Below are 14,689 nucleotides of genomic sequence, written 5' to 3'. Positions count from 1 at the left end.
AGCAGGCATACGGCCTTGCTAAGCTTGTTTGTTTGGGTTTTTTTGCGCTACCTGTGACCGTTTACGTTGCTGTCTGCTGTAAGACATGACAAGTGTTGTATGCGCGTCACTCTTTTATAGTAGTGCAGTCGGCTCGTGTCGGCTTCTGATTGGCTAATTCCGGTGGCGTGATATCTTGGATGATGCCATGCTTTTTTACTTGTTGGACACGTGGTGGCTGTACATTCTTGTATGATGATGTCCTTCCATGTGTTTGAGTGTTGATCACGTTGTGACTGCACATTCTTGTATGATGATGTCCTTCTATGTGTTTGTGTATTGATCACGTTGTGACTGCACATTCTTGAACGATGATGTCCTTCTATGAGTTTGTATGTTGATCACGTTGTGACTGTACATTCTTGTATGATGATACCCTTCTATGTGTTTGTGTGTTGATCACGTTGTATATGCGTGATGTGGTATTGGCTTATTGCTAGGCGAGTCATATATGTATGGCTGGGTGTTAACTCCCCCCTCCTTTGGTGAAAAGATCTCCTGATCTTTTTATATACTGGTTATAGCATTTTTTTTTGCGCTAAAATATACGTTTTTATTTCTTCATCTAGATTATGGTCTTCATTATTTTTAATTTCAATTGTTTTATCAAATTGATCTAAATATGTTCCTTCATATGTTTTGTTGTTAACATTACTTTTTCCATTTATTAATATATTTCCCTCGCTAATTTCTTTTATTTCCTCATTATTTTCTTCAATAACATCACATTGTGTTTGCAAATTTAGTAAAATGGGTATTGTACAATTATCTGGTTTTTCTTCTTTGCATATGTATTCCGACAAAATATTTTTACATTTATTAATTCGTTTCATTCCATTAGCACATTTGGCAATTTTTGAGTGTAATTATATCTTTCCATGTTCATATGATATTGGGGTAATTTCGTAAGTTTCACATTTTTCTTTGATTATTCGATATTTATATACAACAATAAAGGTATCTCCAATTCTACATACATGAATATCTGAGTATTCCATTAAATTTATTACGGGTATATCTGATCCTTCGGTTTTAATTATTTTTTCGATATTCTCTAAATTTATTGATGCAGAGTAGAAATTTTTATTCTTTGCAAAGTTTATAGTTAACGTTAAATCTCCTAATTCTTTATGAATTTCTTCTAACATTGTATGTTAATTAATAGTTTTGTAATCGAAGGCTTCCAACAGTTTCTCAAAGTGAGTATTAATCAATCTTTGTTTATCATTGTTTTCTACTATGTCATTTATTTTTTCTTTAATTTCAATAACATCATAATGGTCTGGTACTCCGGTAACAAAGCTAAGTATTGAGCCTAAAAAATGTATACTCCTAGGTTTCCTTCTGATTAACAACTGATTTTTTAATACATCTATTCTGTTTATTATAGCCGTTTCTTTAGCTAAACCTTTGTTTCCTTGAACCGAATCGCATAATGCATAGTAATGTTTTAATATTTCTGTCAAATTTACCATATGAAATAAATAGTCTGATTTGTCGTAAGTGTATGTACGTAGGATATGTCTCTGTTAATAAATATTTTTTGTCCTTTACGTTAGTTATTTGTATCGCGAGTGCTTCCTTTAACAGGAGCGTCATTATGATTATTCGGTACATTTCTAATATTATCTTTATGCATGACTTTATTTTTTGTTGTGATCACTGTATTTTCTTTATTTTCTTTCACAATATGTTTTATATACCTTTTGTTATATTTTTCGCGTCGACTTGTTTTTCCGTAAATTGTTTTTCCTGGTGTATATTCCTTTAATATCCTTTTCCTGTTGTGATACTCTAGCATTCGCTGTTGATTGTCTTCGATGTTTTCCTTCACAGTTTCCTCTGTATTCTTGTTAAACAATAAGTCTATTGGTTTCCTTTTGGTCACTGAATGAATTGTTTCATTATATTCTTTTAATGCAGGAAATATTTATTCCTCTGTGGTTGTTTTTTTATCTTCAGCTAAAGTTCTCGCAATTTCTAGAATTGTGGAGTGCAAACCTTCAACTTGCGCTGTCGAATGATTGTTCGCGGTCTTTGTATGCTTAATATTTAGTTCGTTAAGCATCGCTGTTGTGCCTATACCTACGAATATACTTTCGTTATCTGTCATTACTCCGGTGCAGTTCGGGAATACTTGGCTTAGTACCTCTTCAAATATTTCGTGGAAATGCCGTTTACTGTCGAGCTTGCGAAAGTATGCATATTTCGTACATATGTCTGCCTATGCATGATAGGATGTTGCTGCTGTTAATATAAAATATGTCTGCTTATATAAATGTTCCGGGTGTATTTGGTGTTGGTGTTTTGCCTAATAGTTGCTTGACTGGATTTCTCTCGTATTTATTTTCAGTACAGTTGGTGCAATTTCTTGCTACTTTCTCCGTATCTTTTTTTAGTGTTGGCCAATAACATCCCAGCAGAGATCTCCTGAAAGGAGGAATGAAGGAGTCCTCCTATTGACCTCTTTTAGGAGCAGTAAGAGAGATTTTTTGAATTTTGTTCTTATATTGTTTTTATTTTATATTTTATTTTAGTGTTGACGTCCTTTTGTCATCTTTTAGGAGCAAAAAAGGAGATTTTATACTTCTATTGTGATTTTGTTTTATTCATTTTAGTATTGATCTCCTTTTGTCCTCCTTTAGGAGCAATAAAGGAGATTTTTTAATTTTTCGTAGCTTAAAAATCGTACTTTTGATTCAAAAATTACAATTTAACGGGAAATAATAACTGTTAATTTTTGTCTTCAAGCAATTGTTCATTTCAACTGTGTTTTTTAAAGCGTGCAGACGTAAGTGTTTTATATCTAAGTATTAAATATTTTATATTGATAATTAAATGTACTCTAAAAGGCATTTAAAACGCCTAGTGAATAAAAAATTAAATAATTTATACAAAAAACAAAATAATAATACTACACAAAATGAAAATGATGTGAAAAGTGTTAATGAAATTGAAAGTGATACAAGCTCTAAAGAAGTTTTTGAAGAAGTTGAAAGTGGTAAGGCTCGAAAGAAGTGATAGAAGATTTTTGTTTGCCAGCTGAACCACTTTCAAAACAGTTAGCCATTTGGGCAATTGAAAATCGAATAACAAGGGCCGCATGTAATAGTCTTCTTGCAATTTTAAACTCATAAAATTTAAATGTGCCTATATCAAAAAATAAGCTCTTACAATCTTTCCAACCAGATGATACTAATGTAATAGCCATGCCGCCTGGAGAATATTTTCACTTTGGCTTAGAAAATGCATTGAAAAATGAAATAAAACACGATAATTCTGTAGGTGAAAAAATTGTATTAGATGTTTTTTGCGATGGTTTGCCACTTTACAAAAGTTCCGCGAAAACTCTTTGGCCAGTATTGGGAGCAATTTCAAATTGTGAATCACAACCATTTTTAATTGGCAGTTTTATTGGTTGCTCAAAGCCACAGGAAGTTGAAAAATATTTGGAGAAATTTTTGGACGAGTACTTTGAGCTTAAAAAAAATGGGATGTTCTGTGGCGGTAAATCTTATAAAATCAAAATAGGAGCTATCATATGTGATGCTCCAGCCAAAGCTTTTTTAAGTGGCACTGTTGGCCATACGTGTTCATATGGATGTTCCAAATGTGAGCAAAAAGCTGTGAGAATAAATAAACGTCTCTCATATTCTTTAATTTCTGGCGTCTTAAGAACTGACCAAAGTTTCGCCGAATGAACCACAAAAAACTTCCATTTAGCAAGATTTCATACTACTGCACATCCACTGGAAAATTGTGGCGTAAACATGATTACACAGTTCCCTTTGGATGTGATGCATTTATTCGATTTAGGAGTGGTTAAAAAAAGTTTACTTTTAATATGGAAAGGTAAACCGATAAAAAAAAATAAAAAATGCCTAAACAGTAATTTACTTAATGAAAAAATTAGAATCGTTCGAAAATATTCGCCAAAAGATTTTAATCGGATGTTGAGGCCATTTGAAGAGATGCCACGTTGGAAAGCTTCAGAATTTCGACAAATAATATTGTATACAGGTTTCTTTTTGTTAAGAAATGTTATTGAAGCTGATCTTTATGAGCATTTTTTGATTTTAATGACAGCATATAGATTCATATCCTGTCCAAGAATGTGCGAAAGTAATTTAGCCTGCATGCAGAAGCTTTTAGAGGCTTATGCTGAAGATTTTGCCAATTCATACGGCAAAGATCGAGTCAGTTATAATGTTCATAACTTGCTCCATATATCGCAGTGTGTAAAGGACTTTGGATGTGCTTCTAGCTTCTCTGGATATAAATTTGAAAGTTTTTTACAAATTTTGAAAAAGGACTGCCGGAAATCTCAAAATATTGCTCAACAGTTGAATAATCGCATTACAGAGCGAAATTTTATTCCTAGGAAGAAAAAAAACATTGTCCACTGGGCAAAAAAGTTAATAATATTTATAATAAATATCAGTTCAGTATTTTTTTTTTAAGCAATAAAGTCCCAGATTGCTATTGCATGACGCAGGAATTAAATGTTTTTAAAATAATTGGGTTTCAAAAAGTGGGTGAACAGCTGGTTGTTAGAGGTAAATATTTTAACGATGCAACAAGTTCATTTACTTATCCAGTAGACTCAAAAAGTGAGTTAGGGATATCGAAAGCATCTGTTTTAGCTGATTTAGAGCACAATATACCTCTCGAAATAATTTACTGCAAGCTTTTTGCAATTGCTGAAGACGATCACTTTCATTTTGTTCCCATTTTGCATCATTGTTACTAAATTAAAGTATAATAAAAAAATAATATAATACTTGTAAAATAATATAATATTATACACTTAATTATAGATAAATAAAATGACGTCACAAAATAACTTTTTATTCAATTCTCTCGGTAAGTTTATCTCTTGCAAATATTTTTTTCATAACTCTTTAGCACATTTTTTTCCTAGAATGCGGAAGTTCTTCAATTTTAAGTGGAGAAAATATCAATGTGTCCACCAATACTTCTCGAAACACCTCCTCCTGGCAGAAAAACATGGAACAAAGAATACGGAAGCTAGAGGAAATATCGGCGCAGAACACTATACTCCTGGAGCGGATTATTGACATATTGCAACCGAAGAAGATTGATTTGATGATATTTCCTATTAAAAACATAAATGATTTAGCATCTACAGAGTCCTTGCTTTTGAATAAGCCTGAGGCAGAAATTGTGAGTATGATAAAATACATTTGATAAAATGTTACTAAACAGTTTGAGTTTATTATAGGTGGCGTATCTGAAGCAAATATTTTCAAAGAGACCCCTATCAAAATTTTGGATGAAGTGATTGCGGAGTCCCTGCTCTTAAAAGTGAATTGGGATGGAGCCAAAAAAAAAGTTGCATTGAAGAATTATGCACTTTTCAATAAATTTCTTTACGGTAATACATAATTTAAATTCATGTCATCTAGTTTTTTAACAAGTTTAATTTTTAGAGGCCTTAAAAGATGATTACTCATACCCTGATTTTGAGGCAAAGATCAAAAAGGCGTTTCTCAAATGTAAGGCTCAGTTCTACAGGAACACTTATAATATAAAAAAAAAATAATAGATTTCATGTGTGTACATTCATTTAATTAAAAAACTTTAATAAAAAACAATATTATAAAAATTTGTTCTTGTTAAAATAATTGCAGGTTGAAAATAATATAGGATTTATCATAGAGATCTCCTATAGTAGTAATCATAGAGATGTCCTTTAGGATTAATCATAGAGATCTCCTATAGTAGTAATCATAGAGATCTCCTATATCAGTAATCACAGAGTTCTCCTTTAGGAGTAATCATAGAAATCTCCTATAGCAGTAATCATAGAGATCTCCATTAGGAGGTTAAAAGGAGTACTCGCGTTCCAATTACATGCAATGTTAAAAACGAGTATACAATTTTACGTGTATTTACACACGAGTATTAGGGAGTATAGGATATCTCCTAAAGGATTAATCCAGGAGGTCTCAAACGATCGTCCTAAAATCTGCTGGGATGTTTCTAGTATTTCTTTGTAGTTGTTTAATGCGTTTCTATGCGCTCTTTTATGTGTGAATTCTAGTATATTCTCTCTGTCGATTATTTCGGTTATGTCTTTTAGCTTAATTTGCGTGAATACTTTGAAATATGTAGAAAATATATTTGTTATCTTCTCTTTCAACTTATGCCATGTTTCCAAGTCTGTGTGAAAAGCTGTTACAATTTTTGGTTTCATTGCTTGCTTCAGCGTTTCTATTAAGTATTCTTCGGTATAAAATTTTACTTGAAACCGTTCGTGTCGTGGGAATATAGTTGATGCAGTTTTCTCATTCGTTTCTGACGGTATTAATTCAACTTGTGTACGGAAAAAATTTAAGGGTTTTGCAATCATTTTAATGCATCTGAGTGCTGAAGACTCTGCGGAGTGGATTAATGTGTCTGACATCGTATTTACTAGTCTAGATAGTGCGTCTTCGACCACGTTCTCGTGTCCAGGTTTGTATTTTAATTTAGCACCATATTCCTCTATTAGGTTTTTCCATCTTTTGAGTTTAGTGTTTGGATTTTTTTCTGATATCGAAAATATAAGTGACTGGTGCTCTGTGTAAATAGTCAGGTCGGCTATTCCGTACAGGTAATTTCTTAGTTTCTGTAGTGCCCAAATTATGGCTAACATTTCCTTTTCATTTGTGGAATAGTTTTGTTCCGTGGTTGTCAATGTTCTTGATATAAACGAAATTGGGTTTCTACCCTGAGTCAGTACTGCTCCTATTGCGTGGTTACTGGCATCTGTGGTTAGATCGAATCCCTTTTCAAAGTCTGGCTGATATAGCTCTACCTTTTCTTTTATTTCTTCAATGGCCTTGAGTGCCTGTTCATCTTATTTTAATTTCACATTATTACTTTTATTCTATGATATGCTCCCATTTTCTCCCTTTAGGTAAATTGTTAATGGCTTACATATATGTATGTGCGAAGTTCTTCACAAATTTTCTATAGCAGAAGGCTGTATGCAGTATTTTCCCTATCTTATGGTTTGAGCATAATTTGATGAAAGCCAGATCCTAAATCTAAAGTTGTAAAGTATCTTGCTTTACCTAAGTTTTGAAATGTCATAGTTATATCTGGAATAGGGTATATGTCCGCTATTGTTTGTTTATTAAATTTTTGAAAATCTATAACCATACGTTTTTTTGGTTTTCCTTCTTCATCTATGCCCTTTTTTGATTCCGTCCATATCGGTGAGTTATATGGGCTTTTACTTTCTTTAATTATTTCGTTTTTTTAAAAGTTTCCGTATTTCCTTTTCGACAAACTCCTGATCTGCATATGGATATGGGTATTGTCGCACCCAAACAGGTTCTTTGGATTCAGTCCTAATCTCTGCTTGTATTGTGGTGGTGAAAGGTAACAGTTCATTATTGTAATTATTCTCCATTAGTTCCTTGATTTCTTTCTCATATTTTTATCTCCTATAGAGTAATTTATTTGTTCCCTACCTACTTCAGTAGTTTTTTCAAATGTTACTGAGTAATCGAATAAATCTATTTTTGCTTTCATTTTTCTTAAAGCGTCCTCTCCTTGTATTATATCAAACTGTTTTAGTTCTTCTGCTTCAAACAAATCTAAGTCAAATCCTATTAGATTGATTTCTCTCTTGTGAGTAACTGTTGAACTCTCGTGTAGTGTGTTAAACTTAACAGGTTTATTTAATTTTATTCTTTCTGCAAATGGGTAATTTTTACTCACATAGCTACTAGTTGCACCTGAATCTATCCGTATATGCACGAATCTTCCATTAGGTGCAGTGCGTCTTAACGTCGGAAGACCGTGGTATCTTATAAAAAATGTTTCTGTCTATTAGTATTTCTATAACTTACACTAGGTGCTTCATTGTAAAGTGACTCCTGGTCGTTTTCTTAGGTGTCTCCCACTTGGTTAAGGCGTTGTGTTTTTCTCTGCTGCGAGTTTGCCGTGTTTTCTCTGTCGCGCTTGAATTGGTTGCCGAATCTTTGGATGACTTGTCTAAACGGATTCTGTGTTTGCCTTGCTTCCTGATGAGTGTTCATTGGCGGTTGTGGATTGTATGGTTGTCGTCTAAATCTTGTTGAAGAGGGGTCTACCTCCATTGGTTCCGTTGTTTCTTGTTACATTTGAGGTTGTTGGTGATAAAAATTCTGCTGGAATTGCTGCTGTGTTTGCCACTGTTGATGGCTTCGCTGTTGTATCCTGAGTACGTGTTCCAGCTGGTGATAATGAATCATGCTGCATCGTTCTAGCTATCCCATGTGCTTCCATCAGATTGGTGCATGGTCTTGAGTATAATGCATTCTTTGTTGCTGAACTCCTCAATCCTGCGATAAATGTTCTCACTGCCTTTAATTGTATCTCCTTGGATATCACATTTTCATTCTTGTGTGTCATCTCTATTTTCGATAATACTACGTTCAGCGCTTAGTTTAACTGATCGTAGTATATATGTAGAGGTTTTCCTGCCTGTCTTATCCTCATCATGTCTTCTTCCAGGACATAGAGTGGGCGTTGATCGCCGTATGAGTCGTCTAAGCGGTCTATGATTTCCTCGAAGTTTACTTTTGTGTTATTATTGATGAGCATTTGTGCGGCTCTTCCTGTAATCTTTCCCCTGAGCAAGATTAAGGCTTCCGTGTATATATTCTGTCCCCTGAATGGTTTCACGTTTCCCAGAGTTGTGCCCAGTTTTCTCCAGTTTCTATACTCATGGTAGTCTCCGCTGAAATTGTTTATTGCTGACTTTAAGAGTCCTAAATCAACTTCTTTTGGGTCTGAGTATGTGCAGACTTCGTCGTGTGCTTCTTCCACTGGTGCAGCGGTTATTTGAGCTTCGGCGAATCTTCTCTGCAAGTCCATAACCATAGCTTGAAGTGCCTGGATTTCCGTTTGTGCCTGTGCCATTTTTTAAAGATTTCTTCTGTTGGACCACTTTTCATAAACTTGAATTTTATTTTGAGTTCTTCGTTATTTAAGTCGCGAAGGATTTTATTCACTGAATCCTTTTGTTGACCGGTCCCTGCTCGGGCGCCAATTAAGAATAATCTTTAGTTATTGTATAGAAATATATTTTCCTTGGATTCCTCCAAGGTTTTTTTATTCAAATATATGTGTATAAGTTTACACCATGAACAATAATATACTACCGGCTGTGCTTATGATTATATTTAAACTGAGAACAAGTGTTGTATGCGCGTCATTCTTTTATAGTAGTGCAGGCAGCTCGTGTCGGCTTCTGATTGGCTAATTCCGGTGGCGTGATATCTTGGATGATGCCATGCTTGTTTACTTGTTGGACATTCTTGTATGATGATGTCCTTCCATGTGTTTGAGTGTTGATCACGTTGTGACTGTACATTCTTGTATGATGATGTCCTTCTATGTGTTTGTGTGTTGATAACATTGTGACTGTACATTCTTGTACGATGATGTCCTTCTATGCGTTTGTATGTTGATCACGTTGTGACTGTACATTCATGTATGATGATATCCTTCTATGTGTTTGTGTGTTGATCACGTTGTATATGCGTGATGTGGTATTGGCTTATTTCTAGGCGAGTCATGTATGGATGGCTGGGTGTTAACTCGCGCGAAACCTAAATATAAAATATAAACTAACAAATTAATCGGGCGCGAATCTAAAACAACATAAAATAAACAAAAAAAAACGCTAAACCAAAGACAACCAACTGGAAGCGAAGGAGAAGGAGACATCAGAGGCCCGAATAAACGCAGACAGATATATGCACAAACAACATTACGAGGCATACCAGCTGGAAACAGTTTGGAGAGGAGCACAGGAATTTTGCTAGATACAGCCACATTATCCCCACAGTGAGCATATAATAAAGGACATATTATTAATTTAATATATACACATATGTATGTATGCCCAAAATTGCAGTGTTATTTGATATAATACCTGTAATTAAAATCCGCATTAACGGCAAAAAAAAAAATACCTACCTATTTATCGCTTAAGGTAATGTATGCTAAATATATAAAAAGCATAAGAGCTTATCTTTGTGTTTTCAAAACACTAAAAGCAACTAATATCCGAGCAATTACTTGCGAAAAATTTCCGGCAAAACCTTTCTGCTTAATAAAGCAGTAAGCTGGATTGTATATAATAAGTAAGCAAAGGAAAAATCGCAAGTCCTTCATAAACTAAAAGACAAAAACACAAACAAAATAAATATAAGTACACTTACATACATATATGCATATACATATACTTATTTAGTGGAAACATTCATTATATATTTCATTATACATATTACATACTTATGTACATATGCATAATTGCCAAGTGCAAAATATATATGCATACATACATTTATATAAATATATCTTTAATACATACCCAATAAACAATTGCGTAAATGTTTCGTAAATCTGCGCTAAAATAAAGTTATCTATCTGAGTAAACTTACTTACAAATGTGAGAAATAAGTTTAATTATAAGTTTACTTATCTTATATTTGTAAGTTTAAAATAAATGCGTTGAAAAAACGTTTACTTACAAACATAAATGTAATCTTATGATGCAACATTGCAAATCGGTTTACATGTAAACACAAAAAGTAAACCAACCGTTTACCATTTCCCGTTAGTTTTTTCGCCGACTCTCTGACGACTGTTTTTCCTTTTTTGAGTGATCGTAGTTCATAATTATTGGATTTTTGAGATGTAAAGACGTGCGTTTTAAATAAAACAGTGGAAAAGTTAATAACTAAAAATAATTAATTGAAAAATTACTTACATATAAGTATTATTTAGAAGTGTTATAAATAAAATAAAATAAAAAAGGCCTTTACAATATAAAAGGGTATCCTATCCACTTCTTCCCCGCCGCGGAGGGATGAATGTGAATTTCAACTAATTGAACAAAATTTGAGTGAATCAAGTTCTGATTCAGATGAGTTAAGTCCTTCAGAATTTTATGAGCATCAGCCACCAATTGATATCTTCATAGATGAACTTACATCATGGGTTATTGAATCAAAATTTCAAAGGATTTGGGAAATAAGCTTTTAAAAATTTTAGGCACTAAAATTCCTGGACAACCAAAGGATGTTCGCACATTAAAAAAAACTCCAACCGACGCCCCTACTACTTGCTTAAATAAAGGGCAATATTTCCATTATGGTCTTAAAGATTGTTTAGCAGATTTTCTTCAAACAAAATTACATTCACTAAGTTCAAGTGATGTAGCATTAAATATAAATGTAGTTGGCTTACCAATATCTAAAAGTGTAAAGAAAAATTTGTGGCCAATTCTGATAAATATTTATGGTACAGAATCTGTGTTAGTTGTTGGAATTTTTGCCGGTAGTTCTCATCCAATATCTGCTAATGAATATCTAAAACCTTTTGTTGATGAAATGAATGATCTTATTGCCAGCGGACTCCAATTTGATTCAAAAAATTATAATCATCAGTATTTCATATATATAATACAAACAGCTTAACTTTTTCAAATGTTTTAAGTTCCCTTATCCTAACCAAAATAATAAAAGTACTTTATTTACATAACTTTAAAAGTGATTCACATTCCTTTCTTCCTCTAGTTTCACATAATGTCCGCCAATAAATCATACACATACAACTCCCAAGAACCAATAGCCCAAACAAATACCGATGGAGTGCATTTGCAATTTGAAACATCCATCAACCAAAACGGAAATAACCACACTGAATCCCACATTTTTAGAAGGTAGTCAATATCAATTATTTATTTGAAACATTTTTTTTAATGAAAATGTTTTTTGGCAGCAATTCAAAGCACCATTGATGCAGCTGTATCCAAATCTATGGGGAGAATCGTCGAGGAGGTAAGAAGCTTGCGGCGTGATATCGCAGAGTTGAGGAATAGCAGAGACAATGTTCCATCAAAAAAGATTATGCCAGCGGAACCTTTAAACACAGTCGATCAATTTATGGAATTGGAGAGTTTACTCCAGAAGGATGAAGAATATGCTAAATTTGTAAGTAAATAATTATTGACTGTTTGAAAGCCAATTTTACAATTTCCTTTTTTTTGAAGAAATCGGAACTTATGCAAAATATTAAATACACAGGAGCGAAATTCGTCAGAACAGCTTGGCGCTCATTGGTATCCGATGAATGTGCTCAACATTTTGCTTGGAGTGGAACGTCAGACAAAAAACCTGTCCGCGTCTTAAAAGTATCTATGGCTATCCGAGCTACTTAATAATAAAACTTAATAAACTTTATATGTGTACTTATATACTTATATATATTTTTAACTTAAATTTCAGATGTCTTCTTACATGAAGTGAAGGGCAATGACACTGAATATATAAGTGGCACCAAGACGATTTTTCAGTTTGCCAAAAATAGAAAAAAACGAAAGCACCAAAATGCAGCAAATTAATTATTTTACCTAACTATTTTTCTATCATTTCATTTTTAAAGACTGTTTTTTAAATTTTAATTTTTAGTATAAGATTAACTTAACTTATCAAGAATTTTTTTTAATTTTTAGTATAAGTACATATGTAAGTATATATAATAAATAATATTAAATGAATTAAAACTAATAAAGAAACTAATGATATATCTTTAAAAATATATCATGCGATTTATTTTACTACCATTACATAAATCATTACAACACGTTTACAAATACATACATTTGAAAAAAAACTTACAAGCGGTTGCATATTAATTTAATAAAGGCTTACTTTTAAGTTTAAAAATAAGCGATTTTACAAGTATGTGAAAAAGCCCAAAGTAATGTAACGTTTTGGTTCTTTACAAGTCTTTTGTAATTGTTTTGTAATGAAAAACGTAAACTTTTTGTAACGAAAAGGTTTACCAGTGTAAGTTTATTTTAAGTTTATTTACAAACGAGATTGTTTACTGGGTATTAGACGAGGGTTCTAATTGTAAAAGTGTATATTTATTTACATATGAACATATATGTACATAAGGGAAAATAACTTTTTCAAATACCTCTCTCCCTCAAAAGAAAATAAAAGGTTCAAAACAAGTAAGGAAGGGCTAAGTTCGGGTGTCACCGAACATTTTATACTCTCGCATGATAAAGTGATAATCGAGATTTCATTATACGTCATTTACATATTTTTCAAATACCGTATTTTTGTAAAGTTTTATTCCGCTATCATCATTGGTTCCTAATGTACTATATATTATACAGAGAAGGCATCAGATGGAATTCAAAATAGCGTTATATTGGAAGAAGGCGTGGTTGTGAACCGATTTCACCCATATTTCGTACATGTCATCAGGGTGTTAAGAAAATATTATATACCGAATTTCATTGAAATCGGTCTAGTAGTTCCTGAGGTATGGTTTTTGGTCCATAAGTGGGCGAGGCCACGTCCATTTTCAATTTTTAAAAAAAGCCTGGGTGAAGCTTCCTTCTGCAATTTCTTCCGTAAAATTTAGTGTTTCTGACGTTTTTTGTTAGTCCGTTAACGCACTTTTATTGATTTTCAACATAACCTTTGTATGGGAGGTGGGCGTGGTTATTATCCGATTTCTTCCATTTTTGAACTGTATATGGAAATACCTGAAAAAACGACTCTGTAGAGTTTGGTTGACATAGCTATATTAGTTTCCGAGATATGTACAAAAAACTTAGTAGGGGGCGGGGCCACGCCCACTTTTCCAAAAAAAATTACGTCCAAATATGTCCCTCCCTAATGCGATCCTTTGTGCCAAATTTCACTTTAATATCTTTATTTATGGCTTAGTTATGACACTTTATAGGTTTTCGGTTTCCGCCATTTTGTGGGCGTGCCAGTTGGCTGATTTTGCCCATATTCGAACTTAACCTTCTTATGGAGCCAAGGAATACGTGTACCAAGTTTCATCTCTCATTTTTTACTCAAGTTACAGCTTGCATGGACGGACGGAGAGATGAAAGGACAGACGGATGGACAGACGGACGGACAGACAGACATCCGGATTTCGACTCAACTCGTCACCCTGATCACTTTGGTATATATAACCCTATATCTGAATCTTTTAGTTTTAGGACTTACAAACAACCGTTATGTGAACAAAACTATAATACTCTCCTTAGCAACATTGTTGCGAGAGTTTAATAATACAATATTATTTTGCAAAAATGGTTAACAACAACAATAATCTAAATACACCTGCAGGAGCTACACGCCCAAAACAGGTTGCTAAATTTATTTCAGAAAGTGACAGTTTAACAAGATACTGCACTAGATTTGCCTCCTCACCGATTCACGAAAACTCTGAATCGTTATTAGAAATAAAAGGTCAAAAACTTAAAAATTTTTGGACTCGCCTCCAAACGGCACATGATGCCATTGTAGATTCTGACGATTCAGATATACCACAAAATTTTAAATTATCTGCTTTCGCCATATACGAAAACTGCTTAGACTAGTTCGAAAAAACAAAAGCTATGATCTCCGATCAACTAAAGCTCATTCAAGCAATTGCACCTACTCCGCACAGTAGAGTAGAGCTGCCACAAATAGACAGTCAAAATGCAAGTTCAGGCATCCACCTCGAGGTGCCCGCATGTGACACAGAAACATTCTATGGAGGTTATGAAGAATGGCCGTCCTTCCGGGACATATTTACAGCCGTTTATATCAACCATCCAGAATTA

At 33.4% G+C, this 14,689-nt stretch overlaps 1 protein-coding gene and 1 pseudogene across 3 annotated transcripts; both read left to right on the top strand.

Moving 5' to 3' along the window:
• The first annotated feature begins 2,669 nt into the window (after positions 1-2,669).
• LOC126763880 (uncharacterized) lies at positions 2,670-5,687 on the top strand (annotated as a pseudogene).
• Positions 5,688-11,309: 5,622 nt separating this feature from the next.
• On the top strand, positions 11,310-12,472 carry LOC126763881 (uncharacterized). 3 transcript variants are annotated; one of them, XM_050481628.1, is made up of 4 exons: positions 11,310-11,767; positions 11,827-12,038; positions 12,098-12,223; positions 12,333-12,472. In XM_050481628.1, the coding sequence occupies exons 1-4, from the start codon at positions 11,692-11,694 to the stop codon at positions 12,351-12,353; spliced, it is 435 nt and encodes a 144-aa protein (XP_050337585.1). In that variant the 5' UTR covers positions 11,310-11,691; the 3' UTR covers positions 12,354-12,472. The 3 variants fall into 3 exon arrangements, with proteins under 3 accessions (XP_050337585.1, XP_050337584.1, XP_050337583.1); XM_050481627.1 differs by having other exon boundaries at positions 12,098-12,238; XM_050481626.1 differs by lacking the exon at positions 12,333-12,472 and having other exon boundaries at positions 12,098-12,319.
• Positions 12,473-14,689: the final 2,217 nt, after the last annotated feature.

Source organism: Bactrocera neohumeralis, unplaced genomic scaffold, assembly GCF_024586455.1.
Source record: "Bactrocera neohumeralis isolate Rockhampton unplaced genomic scaffold, APGP_CSIRO_Bneo_wtdbg2-racon-allhic-juicebox.fasta_v2 cluster09, whole genome shotgun sequence".
In the NCBI taxonomy this organism is placed as follows: domain Eukaryota; kingdom Metazoa; phylum Arthropoda; class Insecta; order Diptera; family Tephritidae; genus Bactrocera; species Bactrocera neohumeralis.
The sequence above is the reverse complement of the archived record's forward strand: the minus strand, read 5'-3'. Positions and strand labels throughout refer to the sequence as shown.

Coding starts and splice junctions, on each gene's coding strand:
- LOC126763881 (XM_050481626.1), top strand. CDS start 11,692: ATGGAGTGCATTTGCAATTTGAAACATCCATCAACCAAAACGGAAATA. Junction 11,768..11,826: donor GAATCCCACATTTTTAGAAG/GTAGTCAATATC, acceptor GTTTTTTGGCAG/CAATTCAAAGCACCATTGAT. Junction 12,039..12,097: donor ATGAAGAATATGCTAAATTT/GTAAGTAAATAA, acceptor TTTTTTTTGAAG/AAATCGGAACTTATGCAAAA.